This window comes from Camelus dromedarius, chromosome 31 (assembly GCF_036321535.1).
Source record: "Camelus dromedarius isolate mCamDro1 chromosome 31, mCamDro1.pat, whole genome shotgun sequence".
In the NCBI taxonomy this organism is placed as follows: Eukaryota; Metazoa; Chordata; class Mammalia; order Artiodactyla; family Camelidae; genus Camelus; species Camelus dromedarius.
This window is the reverse complement of record NC_087466.1, coordinates 11236250-11250193: the sequence shown is the minus strand read 5'-3', so window position 1 is coordinate 11250193 and position 13944 is coordinate 11236250. Positions and strand designations below refer to the sequence as shown.

General features: G+C 55.0%; 1 protein-coding gene across 4 annotated transcripts in view; it reads left to right on the top strand.

The window, feature by feature from the left end:
* RBM19 (RNA binding motif protein 19) overlaps positions 1-13944 on the top strand; it is a 132083-nt gene that overhangs the window by 20969 nt on the left and 97170 nt on the right. For all 4 annotated transcript variants that reach the window (XM_031442856.2, XM_031442852.2, XM_031442854.2 and 1 more), the window contains exons 17-19: positions 6590-6759; positions 9386-9446; positions 12908-12987. In XM_031442856.2, coding sequence (XP_031298716.2) covers positions 6590-6759; positions 9386-9446; positions 12908-12987 — 311 coding nt within the window. The remainder of the gene's footprint in view (positions 1-6589; positions 6760-9385; positions 9447-12907; positions 12988-13944) is intronic.

Here is a 13944-nt window from a genome sequence, read left to right as displayed (position 1 = left end):
GGACCGCTGAGCGAGGTGCTCCTCCTCCGCCCTTGGGTCGCCGTGCTCCTTTGACGCGTCCTGGTGCTTCCCTGCCTGAGCGCCATTCTTTTCTGCTGTTAACACTTGTCACAGTTTGTATTTATTCTGTTCGTTCGTTTCCCTTGTTTAATATCCGTCTCTGCCAGACGGTGAACCAGGAGGGCAGAGAGCATCTGACACGCTCCCTGCTGGGTGCCGAGCATCCCACGAGGCCCTAGACGTGGGGTCGCTCGATGAGTGAGTTGAGGGAATAAATGAACACAGGAAGGAGGGTCTCTGTGCCTCTCTCCCTCTGCCTGTGAAAGGCAGCAGCGGGGTCACCCTTGTTTTTGTGTCCTAAGCCCTGGTGCAAAGTAGAGCTTGGTGACATTGGACAGTCTGTTCTCCGTTGTTGGCTCAGCATCAGACCATGACGCCATCCATGGCAGTCATCTCCACGGCTCCCTTTGCGGGTTCCAGCGTATACCCTCCACAACTTTGTGTTAAATGCTTATCACTTCCCGAAAGTGGTTCATTGTGGGTTCACTTCCTTGGTGTCTGTCTGACTCCCTTGCTGGACTGGCCGTTCCACTGTGCGGGGTGGCGGGGTACCTCGTCTGCTTGCTCGCTGCTGCACCCCAGCACCTGGGAAAGCGCCCAGCCCCTGGTGGGAGAGCAGTAAGTGGGTGCTGAGCAAATCCACGGGCAAAAGCAGCATTTCCCCCACACCAGGCCCTGTGACTGGGCAGGCCACTGTCCTTCTCTGGGGCTGTTTCTGCATCTGTAAAATGGGCAAAAGCCTTTTTCGAGTGTTCTGAAAAGCTATGTGTCAGTCATCGTTACTCTGACCTTGTCTTAATTCAGCAACACAGGCCGGAGTAGAGAGTCTTAACTCAACCATGAGCACCAGCTGTATGCCCACCACGGAGCTGGGGTGACCAGTGTGGGCCCAGCACACACCTGTTCCCCAGAAGCTCCCAGGTGGTAGGGGAACAGAGGGGGCTGTTTGGGGGCAGCTGAGAGGTTGCAGTAATAGAAGCGGGCCCGGGGTACAGAAACGTTCTGGAGCCCAGCGAGGGGAGGCTTTGCAGAGATAGGGCACCCTGGTCTGAAGGTGGTGCTGTCCCTCCAGCCCCCCGTGTCCCCTGGGTCCCCGGCCTAGGCTCCAGTGTTGAGAGTGTCCCAGACTGTCCCCTCCAGGCCCTGCTTCTCAGGGGGCTGCTGTCCAGGGTCCTACTGTCACTCGCACAAAGGAGGCCTCAGAGCTTGGAGCAGAGAGCAAATAGTTGTAGAGAACCAGTTGGATTTGGGGCCGAGAAGCTGTGCCGCTTTCCAGCCCTGCTGAGTCCAGCATCGTCAGGTGGGTCCCCACGGAGCTCACCTTCTGGGCCTCCTCTTGCCCTTTTTGTTCCTCTTCTACAAGCATCGCGTGCACAGTCGCTCCCCGGTCCCCGTGCTATTCCTTTTCACCTGCTCCACCCCCACGCCGCCCTCTCCACGCTGTTCCTGAAGCTTCCCCAGCTCCCTGTCCCCCTTGTTCCCCTTGCTGGGGACTCAGCCAGCCCCCGGGCCCTGGATTTTCTCAGGCTCCGCAAGAAAGCGGGCAGGAGGGGAGTGGACGGAGGGCTTTCTTGTTCACCCCTCCCCTTCTTTTCTGCAAAGCCCTCCATTCTCTGTACTGGTCTCAGGGGAGGGGGACAGTGTGTTTTATCTCCCCACAACCAAGACCCTCACCTCCAGATAAAGGGCTCCGAGTGGGAGGAGGTCCTGAAAAGCTGCTTGCAACTGATAACAGTCTGTGCTGTCAGCCTTCCGCGCCGAGAGCTGTAAAGGGGAGGGAATCGCAGTAAATTCTGCGGCCTGATTATAATAAAGCCCCATGTGGCCATGCGTGACTGGGTTTTATTGTGCCAACTACAGATGGAAGCACATTCCCCCTGCCTCCACCAGCCGCCTCCGGCCCACCTTGCTTTCCAAGCCTTCCTGCTGGCCCCCAGCCCCCGCCCCCGCCCCCGGCCCCACCTGCGCCTGCTCTTTGCCCCGCTCTTCCTGCTTCCTGGTGATTTCGTTGGCAAACGTCTGTTTGTTTCACGATACCTCCTTTTTCCTTCCTAGCCTTTCTGTTGTCTCCCCACTTGAGGCCAGGAGCCGAAGTGCTTTTAACAACAACCTTTGGCTTCATCCTTGGCCGTCTGCACACCTCTCTGGATGTGGGCTTGGGCCCCAGCAGGGCCTGGCTGCTCAGGGGAGCAGAAGCCCTTCCCAGAGCTGTGGCGGTGGGTCCCCTAGACTCAGAGGTGTGGCATTGGCTGTTCTTAAGCCTGTAGCCGGCCGGCCTACCTCTCACAGCAACAGGCCTGCAGAGTTAGAGACTTATGTCATTTTCCCCTGGGTTTCTCACCATGGCCCGTCTGGGCAGGGTGGGCAGTTGGGTTGTTAAGACTAATGAAACTTACTGATCCCTGCAGGCCCAGTCTCTGTTCTAACTGGGCTTCTGTGCATTAGTTCTCATGGTCAGTCCTCCAGGTGGGCCCTGGGATTGTCCCCTTTTTTGAATAGAAAGAAGGAAGCACAAAGAGGTTGAGTGACTTGTGCAAAGTCACACATCTGGAAAGAGCTGGGATGTGCCCCGAAGCCATCAGCTCCGAGGTATGTGTTCCTAGCTGTGACCCCCTCAGCTCCTGGCAGTCACATTGAGTGCCATTTGCCGATTACCGACGGTGTTCCAGGCACATGCCAGGAGCTGGACAGAGCCATCTAATACTGACATTTTTGGAGCATCTGCTCCAGGCCCAGTGCAGGGGATGCAGTGGTGACTGAGGCAGATGTGGTCCTGGCCTCAGGGAGCTCACCTGGTAGTTGGGGGACACAGAGAAGTGAACCACTCAGGTGATTTTTCAGAACAAGGTAAGGGCTCTGAAGGAGGTACCCAGGGGAATCTGATGGCCAGTGGCCAGATCTGTGCTGGGGACCACCGCCCAGGAGGAGCTCTGCGAGAGGACATCTGGGCTGAGACCTGACAAGAAACCCAGCCCGGGAAGACGGGAGATGAGCAGAACAGGCAGAGGGGGCAGACAGCCAGTGCAAAGGCCCTGTGGCATGGGTGCAACTGGGAGGGAGAAGGAGAGGGGACAAGGCGGGAGAAGCTGGCAGACCAGGGGCAGGTGCTGCAGGGAGGCCAGTGAGGAGGCTAGTTGGTCATTCAGATGAGACCAGAGATGCTTTTGGACCAGGGACCCAGCGTGCGGATGGAGCAGTGGACACTTGCGTTTGCAAACAAGCCAGTAGAGAGCGGGGGAGTGTGTGCGTGTTTAACTCCATTTTCCAGATGAGGATGCCGAGTGGGCAAGCCAGTCACCCAGGACCACACAGCTGGGGACTGGCATCGCCAGGACCCTGACGCAGATGGCTGTCGTTCCTCAGGCTGTGTGCTTTCCCAGCCCTGTGTCCTACCTCCTGACTGCAGTCTGTGGGCCCCCCTTCTCCTTTTCCTTAGGCCCCCTTTTTCCAGTGGATCTCAAGACCGGGCTGCCCTTGTCTTATTAGTTCTTCCAGCATCCTGGAGGAGTTACAGGGAGGTAGTGGCTGGGGACACAAGGTTTAGAGAAACAACGACATCCCTGTGCTGTTAGAGCAGAGCCAGGCCGCGTTTAATCACGTTTTTATTTTAAGCGGGATGTCCCCCCGGATGTTGGGGTCAGGGGTGTGGTTGAGTTATTAGCAGTGGGAGGAGCCAGGCCAGCCGCACTCCCGGCAGGTGATAGGTCCCATCGTCCTCACGTGCCCCTCACCTCCTTCCTGGGCCGGGGCTGGGGGCCGCAGCTCAGCCGCCCAGGGAGGGACCCATCTGTCCCTGGGGTGCCAACCCTGCCCGCAGGCTCAGCTCAGCCCTGTCATTAACCCAAACGCCACACTCCCTGGGCAGGTGCTTGCAACCCTTGAAATAAGTGCTTTGAAGCAGACCAGCCCTGCTCATGGGGCAGGGAGGCAGGAAGGAGGGGACCCTGTCTACTCTCATGGGCCCTGGGCCCCCTGGGGCTGTTGTCCTTGTGAGGCTCTGAATCCCTGCAGTGCCATACTGGGAACCGGCTAGATTTCAGGCCCTCGGGAGAGGCAGAGGGAAGGGTGGAGAGCAGAGCACCGAGGCCCCATGAGCTGCTTTATGTGGTGACCACTGCCTAGTATAGAAGCCACGTGCTATTGAGTTAGTTGCCAAGATTTAAAAACCATGGGTTTTCCCAAAAGATGCTGGATTTTCAACTTCTCTTGAAAGCTCTGAACAACACTTAGGTTGACCTTCCCACATGGTAGCAATCAGCCAGTGCCACAGAGGGACCACCCCTTAAACTGGCCGTGAGCCCTCCCGGTCACCTTCACCCCCACCGTTCTTTTCTCAATAAAACATTTTTTTCAGTTTCCCATGAACTGTTCTCCCAACCTGAAGATGCCAGAGATTTAGGGTTCAGAGGCTGCAGCCTGCAGACTTTTCCGTGGACCACCCATTTATTGTGATGTGGCCGCAGTTGTCAGCAACGGGGTGGTGTCCTCGCAGCATCCAACCCAGGTCCCGCACGGAGCGGGCATCTCACCAGTGTTCCGGCCTTTCTCCTTTCCCCTCCGAGAGGTCGAGCACAAGGAGAGCCGGTGGGGCAGGCGTGTCCTTCTCTGCTGAAGGTCATGATTTTCCTTTTGATTGAAGTCCTCTTTCAGAGCCTGAAGTCTTAGCCTCTCTGCGTAGCTTTGCTTCCCCGTCATTAGTCACTTTCTCCGCCCCACTTTGCTTTGAAAGTTGGGTTTTGAGGACAAACGGCCACACCACGGAGTCCCTTGTTGGGTAAATGGCGTTAGTTTCTTGGGTGGCAAGGGAGCCTTTATGTAGATTTCTTCTTTTTTGTCCTGGGGCTAGAGTCTGGTTTCTGCATTCACCTCCGAGGGAGCGTGAGGGGCGAAGGCTGCCCGTTCACTGCCGCCGTTTCCATTAGAGCTTGAAAGGGTTGTTTTATGACAAAGTGGTTGAAGTTTAATTAGGACTGGCCAGCGGTAGGTAGGCGTGCGTCAGAAAGGGCCGGGGAGACGGAGATGGCTCTGGTGCCTGGCATGAGAGCGTGGGGGGTGGGTTTGAAGCCCCAAAAGCTTCCTTGGGCTTGAACTGCTTGAATGCGCACGCGTGGGAGAGGACAGAGCGTCCCCATCAGCTCCTCACTGGGGCCTGTGTCAGTGCGGGCAGGGTTCAGACCTGCTGGGAAGGACGGGGCCGCCTGCTTGAAGCCATGAAGGGGAAGGGTTCAGGGGCACCGTCTGATCGCTGCCTTGGAGAATTGCTGAGGTGGGGTTTGACTTCCCTGGGGGGTATGAGAGGAGCTTCCGAAGCTGGTAGGTGTGTAGAGGGGGCAATTGTCGCCAGACCCTGATCATGTGAAAAACTGGGGAGGTTGGACCAAATAGAACACACTTTCCAGCAGCAGAACTTCTCAAGCGGTCTCAGTGCCGTTCCCAATCTTGCGAGGCTTCTGTCATCCCCGGGGGACATCCACATTCTCATCACCAGGGCTGACCAGCTCCCTGAGCTGCCACTGCGCACCTGCCCTGCTAACTCATAGCCTCGCAGCTGCCCTTCCCTCCTCCTGAAATGCTGTTCCTTCAGAGGAGGCGTGGTATGGGGGCGGGGTGGGGGTGACCCACAAAACCCTTGAATCACAATGTCCGGAAGTAACCAGGAGCACGTGGTGCATTTCCTCGAGTTTTCTCTTCTTGTGTGTGTTTCTCAGAAACTCTGCGTATCGAACGTGATCAGGGGTCATGTTTTGTATCTTCACTTTTCTCTTAATTTTTCTATCATGAGTATCGTTCCATGTCTTTAAACATTCTTGGAAAACATCATTTTTAATGACTATGTATTGGTCTGGCCTTCGGTGGCTGTCTCACAATCCCGATCTCCTGTTTATGACTGTACAGTGTTGTTTTTTTTTTCTTTCCCTTCAGCTTTTCACTATTATGCATAGCTCTGAACTGAATACATCTGGTGTAGATAAAAACACACTCTTTTGTGAGCATGCTGCCTGAAGTTATGTAAATTGGGAATTGTAAATGAATGTCGCTTCCCTTAGGTTCAAGTGATGTTCAGAATGTTCTAAGTTTTGCTCCCACTCTGTAATTTTTGCAGAGTTTTAAGTTGCATTTTAGTTTGAAAGCTCGTTAAATGCTGTTTTTTGAGGGAAAATAGTGTGTTGTGTACGTTTGGGGTTCAATAAAACAGCTCACACAGTAATTTATTTTGAAGTTCAAGTTCTGTGTGTTATATAATATGGGTTAGTCCAAGTTAAGGCTCGCGGTTTTTGGTCTATTTCATACTCCTTTCTCTCTTTCTGCTTAAAACAGAGGCAGGAGGCAAGATGGTCTCCACTCCCCCCTCCCTGCCCCACAAGGGTTAGTAAAACCTAGCACACGCCAGGAGTCAACAGTGTCCCTTCCTGACGCTGCCACTCAGGGGCAGACCCCCTTCATCTAGTGGGCTCTGGGCTTTAGCTCCTGGGGCTTAGGCAGATAAGACATCATTTAATGGATCTGTTTTGGGGGGACCCTATGCCAGACTGCAAGACCCCAGAAGGTGAAAAGCCAAAAGAGGGGGAAGCAGACAACGTTTCAGCAAAGATGGAAGAAGAGGAGGAGGAGGAAGACGAGGAGGAGGAGAGCCTTCCCGGGTGCACCCTGTTCATCAAAAATCTCAACTTCAGCACGACTGAGGAGACGCTGAAGGCGGTGAGTGACTGCTTGAGCCGGGAGGGACCCGGTGGGGCTGGGAAACCCCGTCTCTGATGGGATCATTGCAGTTACCTGCTGGTAGGCCTGACTCAAAACACTGCATAGATGCACAGCCAACAGCCACCCGTTTGATGATGCTGCCGGGCAGGCAGTCCAGTAGACATCTCACCTGGAGCTTTGAGCTGCAGCCAGACCAGCCTGGGGGCCGGGAGGGGCGCCTGCGTGCGAGCAAGGGGACCTGTCAGGGTGCCTAGGGAGACGGATGCAGTGTGAAAGCTGTAGTCAGTGTCAGCAGGTTGTATTGAGAAAACAGAGCCCCTCCCCAGTTGGTGTCTGTGAGGTTAACTACCCAAAAGTAAATGCCAGCACACCCTCCTGGCCTGGTGGGAACTTGGCAGACTGTCGCTGCGAGAGTCTGGAGGTGGGGCAGCTGGCCTGGAGTCCCCCAAGGTGGTGAGAGATTTGCAGTTGTAGGAAGAGGGTGGAGGGTAAAAGAATGGGGAACTCCAAGTAGGTATTTGGGAAATGCCAGGTTAGGGGTGCAGTGGATGGGCACTTGGGGCGCTTCTTGAAGGAAGTGGACTGGAGATCCAGAAATGGGGACTCCAGATCTGAAGGATTGGGGTCTGCGAGCCCCTCCACTGGCCTGAGAACTGCCCGTGGGGAGACTCTCCATTTCTGCACGCTGGTTTTGGCACAGAATAAATGCTCGATGCCTTTTTTGTTTTTTAATTTAATGCGTTAGCAGGCTGATAGCATGAACAGGTTCTGGAAAGGGAGAGGGCCATAAGGACTGAACTGATTGGTTTCTGTAAAGTCTTTTGAGTTCTGAAATCCTATAGATGGATTCAAGAGGGGAGGCAGTGTCCACTGAGTCCCGGAGGCAGGCAGAGGGTGGATGGGTGGAAAGGAGGCCAGCCTGCATCTGGAGGGGAAATCCGGGGGTGTCGGGGACAGGCAGGAAGTCACAGCCTCCACTCTGCCACCCTCTGGCTGAGCCTCCCACTGGACCATCAGTTAGCAGAGCCACCTCGGCAGCAGAAGTGCCTGGCGAAAACAGCAGCATTTTAAGGGCAAAAGGCCACCCCATTGAGCAGTGGGAAGCCCACCCTTGGGCTTTTCCTTGGCCACGTCTTGGATCCATTTCAGTGTGGTTTGGATTTGCTTTTACAAACAGGCACACACTAGTAGTGGCCAAAGGCTGGAGAGCTTTGAAGTGGTCAAGCAGGCTTGCTGTCAGTTTTTTAATTCTGGCGTGCCAGCTCTCCTACATCTGGGGATGTCGTCAACAGGAATCCTTTTTTCCTGGAAGATGTGCCCAAACTTCAGTCTAAGAGCATCCTCGGAATTAAAGAATTCTGGAGCTGCAAAGTGCAGCCAGAATGATCTAGTCCATGTTATTCACATTACAGAAGTGGAGACTGAGGTTCAGAGAGGCCAGTTCACTGACCTGGGGTCACACAGCCCATTAGAGGTGCTGCGGGGAGCAGTGTCCAGCTCACAGGGCTCCCATCTCAGTGTCTCATCTGAGTGTAGAGCTGTGCTCAGAGGTCAGACTGCCTGGATTTGAATCCCGGCCTTGCTCCTCACTAACGGTGCGACCCAGGGTGGGTCCTTTATCCTTTCTGTGCCTCGATTTCCCCATCTGTAAAATGGGGCTGTTAATAGAACCTTCTCGTGGAGTAGTTCAGAAGCTCTGATTAGAACACGTGAGATAATCCAAGTGAAGTGTTTGACATTTGGAATAAGACAGTCAGTGAATGTCGGCTGTGGGCAGTTTTGTGCACTGACCAGGCCCGCCCCCCACCCCGGCCCCAGCCTTCGCTCCCTCCATGGACAGTGACTGGTGCCCGCCTCTTCCTGGGCCCCAGGTGTGTGGAAGACACAGCAGTGAACCAGGCAGAAGGACATGAGTTTACACTGGTCAGGTCTCAAGTTCTGGCAAGAGAGACAGAAAAAGTAAAGGGGAAAATGGAGTGGAATGTAATTTTTTTTAAGTTTGAAAAATTAGTTGGTATTAGGTGCAGAGGCAATAAGAAGGGTCAGGACCCAGATCAGTGGACTCCAAGCCTCCAAATGTACTGCGTGACTCTCAGTGAATCTCTGGTCTCTTTGGTATCAGGTCCTTCCTGAGTACCTGGAGCCAGGTCCCAGCCCAGCTGCCCTTACGGGGAATCCTTAGAGACCATCCAAGCTACCTAAAGTAGGCCACGATCCAGTGCCTTGAAATATTTTGGGGACCCCAAGATGACACTGAGGCAAATTCGGGAAGCCTGGTGTCTGACTAGGGCCCCCACCTGCATGGTTTAGAACCTGGGCTCCGGAGCCTGGGTCCAGATGTCAGCTCCAGGGCTTCCCAGCTCTGTGACCCCAGGCGCCATCTCTAACCCCTTGTAGCCTCAGTTTTGTCATCTGAAAATCGGGGGAAGCAACACCTACTTCGTGGAGTCACTGCAGGGGCTGCCTGAGCTCGTGCAGGCAGAGGGCTGGGGACGGGGCCTGACTACGGAGGCACGGCCAGGGGTGGGCTCCGCTCTCACCCGCGCCCTCTCGGTGCCTGCGTGCACCGGTTGCAGGATTAGCCCCGAGATGCTGATGATAACGTGTGGACATTCTCTTCCAGGTGTTTTCCAAAGTGGGCCTGGTCAAGAGCTGCTCTATTTCCAAGAAGAAGAACAAAGCAGGTATTCCACAGGGGACCTCGGGCAGGACTGACTCTGAAAGAAGCGTGCAGCCTGGGGGCGGGGGGGCCGCGCTTGCTTCTCGAAGCTTCTCTTTTATCCTGAAGCATTGTCAGCCCCACAGCCTCACACTTGGCTCGTCTAAAGTGGTCCTTCTTTCTGTGTCCCTGGAGGCTCCTGATTTCCAGCAGAAGCGACCATGCACATCAGGTCCTTCCGAATCCAGACCCTTTGCCACCCTGGACATCCGAGGTGGCTTTGGAGCAGGCGATGTAGTGGGCTGGCGGGGTTGACGCTGTTGAGTAGCAGAAACTTCTGCATCCTCCCATCATCTCTGTGCTCTGGATATCTGGATCTTGGGTTCCCACTCCCCTTCTAAGAGAGAGAACACAGAACACCCCACCGAGTCAGCAGCTCTGCGCCTCCCTGGGTGCCTGGGCCACGCAGACACCGCTGTCGCCTCTCCATTCAGCCTCGGGCGTTGTCACAAGTCCCTTGGCCTCTGTCTGTTTATTCTCCAGCCCTGGCTTCCTGCGGGGGACGGGCAGGCCATCCCTCCCTGCTTGCTCGCAGCCGTGCAGTCCCCATCCCTTCCACGAGGCGGGATTTGGAAAGATGCCACATGGGTCAGCCCATGGCTGCATCCTAAGAGACAAATGAGCTGGTGGCTACAGCATAGAGAAACAAGGTGCCTGGTAGAGGGGGTCCCTGGTGCAGGACAGGAGCCCAGCATGGGGGTCTTCATGTCAGATCGGGACTTGTAGGGTTGGGGAGACGGAGCAGTCAGCCAGCGGGAGTGGGGTGTGTGGATGAAGGAGGCTGAGAGGGCTGTAGTAGCAGGTCGGGAGTGGATTGAAGAGGCAGAAGATGCGTCTAGGAAGATAGGCCTGTTACAGCGCAGAGTGCCTTCCTGCCAGCCGCAGGAGTCTGGGCTCTTTCCCAGAGGAGACTCGGAGGGTTTTAAGCAGACATGTAGCATAGAATTCAGGGAGTTCCTTGTGTTCATTTGCTGGGGCTGCCATAAGCACCACAAACTAGGCTTCCACAACAGAAATGTATTATCCCACGGTTCTGGAAGCCAGAAGTCCAAGATCAAGGTGTGGGCAGGGTTGGTTCATCCTCAGTGCTGTGAGGGAAGGATCTGTTCCAGCCTCTCTCCTCGGCTTGTAGATGACCATTCTCATGTGCACCTGGCATTCTCCCTGTATGCACCCGTCCAGTGTTCAGATTCCACCTGCACCGCACCATCCCCCCTTTTCTTTTTTATAACGGACATCAGTCTTGCTGGCTTAGGGCTTAATCAAGTTAAAATGAGGTCATTAGGTATCTCTGTGAAAAGCCTGTCTCTAAATAAGGTCACGTTCTGAGATACCGGGGCTTGGGACTTCATACAGATGTGAGGGGGACACAGTTCAAACCATGAAGTCCCTGTTCCCCAGGAGCTGCAGATCTAGTTTGAGAAACAAGGAAAGGCAGCTGAGGACCAAGTGAATGACACGAAGGCTCGGTTGTGGGGGGTTCAGGAGAAAAGGTGACCCTTGACATCTGGGGAGTGAGCCAGGATGGCAGAGGTGCCGCGATCTCCACCCAGGGCTGCCCCTGGGGGTTGTTGGGTCGCCGTGCCTCCTCTGCGACGGGCTGCTCTGTGGGGCCTGCCTCTCCACCCTCGGAGCACTCTTCAGTGTGCTTTAGAACCGTTACCTGATCTGTTGGTGTCATGAACAGCTCTCGAAACCTACACTCTCTTTTTCAAGAATCTGTATTTGAGAGCCCTGCTCTCTGGGCTCATCCATCACAGTTACGGGGGAGAACCTAGACAGTGTCTGTTATCAGCGAGGGTCTCAGCAGGAACCAGAAGGCACACTTTGCTGGGGTTGTGGAAGAGACGTCTGTAGTGAGGGGGCCAAGTGCCACGGTGCGGGCTGGGCTGCGGGGACCCACAGGGGATGTTGAGGCAGGAGAGCCCCTCCCTGCTGAGCCCAGGGGCCATAGAGAAGGAGTGGTGTGACCAGAGCCGTAGAAGGAGGGCCGCCAGCAGAGCCGAGGGTGAGGGTTGGACACTGGTGCCACCAGAACCACACCAGAGTTGGGTGGGGTGTATGGAAGAAACCAGGGCCCCAGCTCTCTCTCCTCCCCCCGTCCATCTCAAATCCCAGCTTCCCATTGGCTGAACCCACCAGGAAGCTGGAAAGCCAGGGAGCCCAGGTCCTGCTGGGTCATAGAGATCACAGCCCTGGGCAGAAGGGCAGAATGGGTCAGCACAGTGTCAGTGACCGGGCAATGAACTTGACTTTCTGTAGTTGCCTTTTACACACTCAGTGTGCTTTTAAAATATCCTCTGTGCGCAAACACCGCTTACCCACCGTGCACAACCTTGACCCTCAGAACAGAGCTTTCAAGTATCTGCTGAAAAACAAACACTTAAAGTCACCACAGGGTGGCGCTGCCTGTCAGCCAGCAGTTCTGTCTGAGCCTCCCTTCTGTCCCCACAGAGACGGTTTGGGGGCAGTGTGCAGGATTTCTTCCTGCTTGGGGCCCTCGTGTTACAATCCACGTTTGGGAATGGAAATTCAAGCAAGCACTGTCTCAAACAGTACAGACGCAGAGACGAGGACCGCCGAGTGAACCCTGAGCCCCATTTGAGCCCATCAGCCTTGAGCCACTCCTTTAAGTTCAACTGCAAAAAAAGAGAATAAAATTAATAAATCAGTATGAAATGCTTGGGGCGGAGGCCTGTGTCACATGTTGTGTCAAAAGGGCAAGATGTAATTAGAGATTCTATTTTTGTGCCCTGTGAAAACTCTGCCCCCCAATTATACATGTATATATACATGCAGATACAGATCTCGGTCGGGAAGCAGAAATTCCCTGTACATTTTTGAGATACTCCTGGCTGTCTGAACTCTTGGCACTCACTACCTGGAAGAAAGGAGCCAGAGAGGGTCTAATAATGCAGTCGCTCTCCCTGTCCCACCTTGATCATCTGAATCCCAGGAATCAGATGTAACCAGATGGTCAGCAATACTCTGTAAAGAGTAAGCCTGTGGCACACTTGACTTTGATGGGTATGTTCATATAATGCATTATGTGTGGAAGCAGGGGACTGCTCGGGTAGAGGTCTAGGCCACTTATCATGGGGATGGTCATCCCTGTGAGTTCCTCCTCCCTCCCAAAGGCAGAATTCTATTATGAAGTTAATTATCATGTCAATCATCTGTTAATTAATAGTCAGCTGGGCCTCAGGTGGCGGCTCTGTCACCCCGTCGTTGGCTGATTCTTCAGGATGACCAGTAATAAATGGCAAGCGGGGAGCTAGGATCTTTTGAGGAGTGAGGAAGGGCATGAAGAAATGAGACTGCAGAGGGGACGCCCAGCCTGCAGCCCTTGAACTTGGTCTGGGGCTCCTCTTCCGTTTTCCTCCCCGCCCAGCACCCTGGCGCCATCTCCACCTCCCTCTCTTTCAGGAGCGCTGCTGTCCATGGGGTTTGGATTCGTGGAATACAGGAAGCCGGAGCAGGCCCAGAAAGCCCTCAGGCAGCTGCAGGTGAGTGGGGGTTCCCAGCCGAGGTCCACGGAGGCACTAGGCAGGCGGTGGTGTGGGCTCCTGTCCACCCTCTAAAGTTGAGCAGGAACGGAGGTAAGTCTGCGTTTTCCTAGGCCCGTCCCTTTCTCTAGTACTCCAGGGGACTGTGGCCCAAGGCAAATTGAGAACCTTCCTCTGCACCTCATCATCAGTACTGTGGGTTCATTCTGTTGGCAGCTCTTTGTTGAGGGCCTGTTTTGTTCCAGGCTTTGGGGAGACTGGCAAAGCGGACCTCCGAATAAATACACAAGACCAGATCATGAGAAGCGCTCGGATGGAGATAAAGCAGGCACTGTGATGGGGGAGGAATCCTTTAGATCGCCTGGTCAGGGGGCCTGTCTGAGGATGTGATGGTTGAGCTGGCTCCTGGTTGACAGGGAGGAGTCAGCTACACAAAGATCTGGGGGAGCTGCAAGTCTAGGAGCAGCACGTGCAAAGGGTCTGAGGCAGGAATGCACTTAACTCGGTTTGAGAAGCCGAAAGAGGACAGTGTGGAGGGTCCAGGTGTCGGGTGGGCGGTGTCTAAGGCCAGATCTCATAAGCAAGACCGTGGGATTCAGCATAGAGACAGCCTCGGGGGGCTTGGAGCACTTTGGGGAAAGACCTGATTTCTGCTACAGAACCGTCTCCTCAGCTGCTCCGTGGAGGGTGGCTCGTAGGAGGGCAGAGGGGAGACCACTGAGTCATGGAGCTGGGAGAAGGCAGTGGTGTGGGGTCAGGGTGGAGGCAGTGAAGGTGGGGAGAAGGGGGCAGAATGCTAATATGTTTGGATACAGACTCACATGCTGCTCAGACAGACAGGAGCAGTGCCCTCCTGTTAGGCCCGAAGTGCAGGGGCAGATCGGGGCCCTGGGTAGCAGGAGGGAGCGGAGGCGGCAGGGAGCAGAACGCCCTGGGGTTCACACCGCCGCAAAGTCA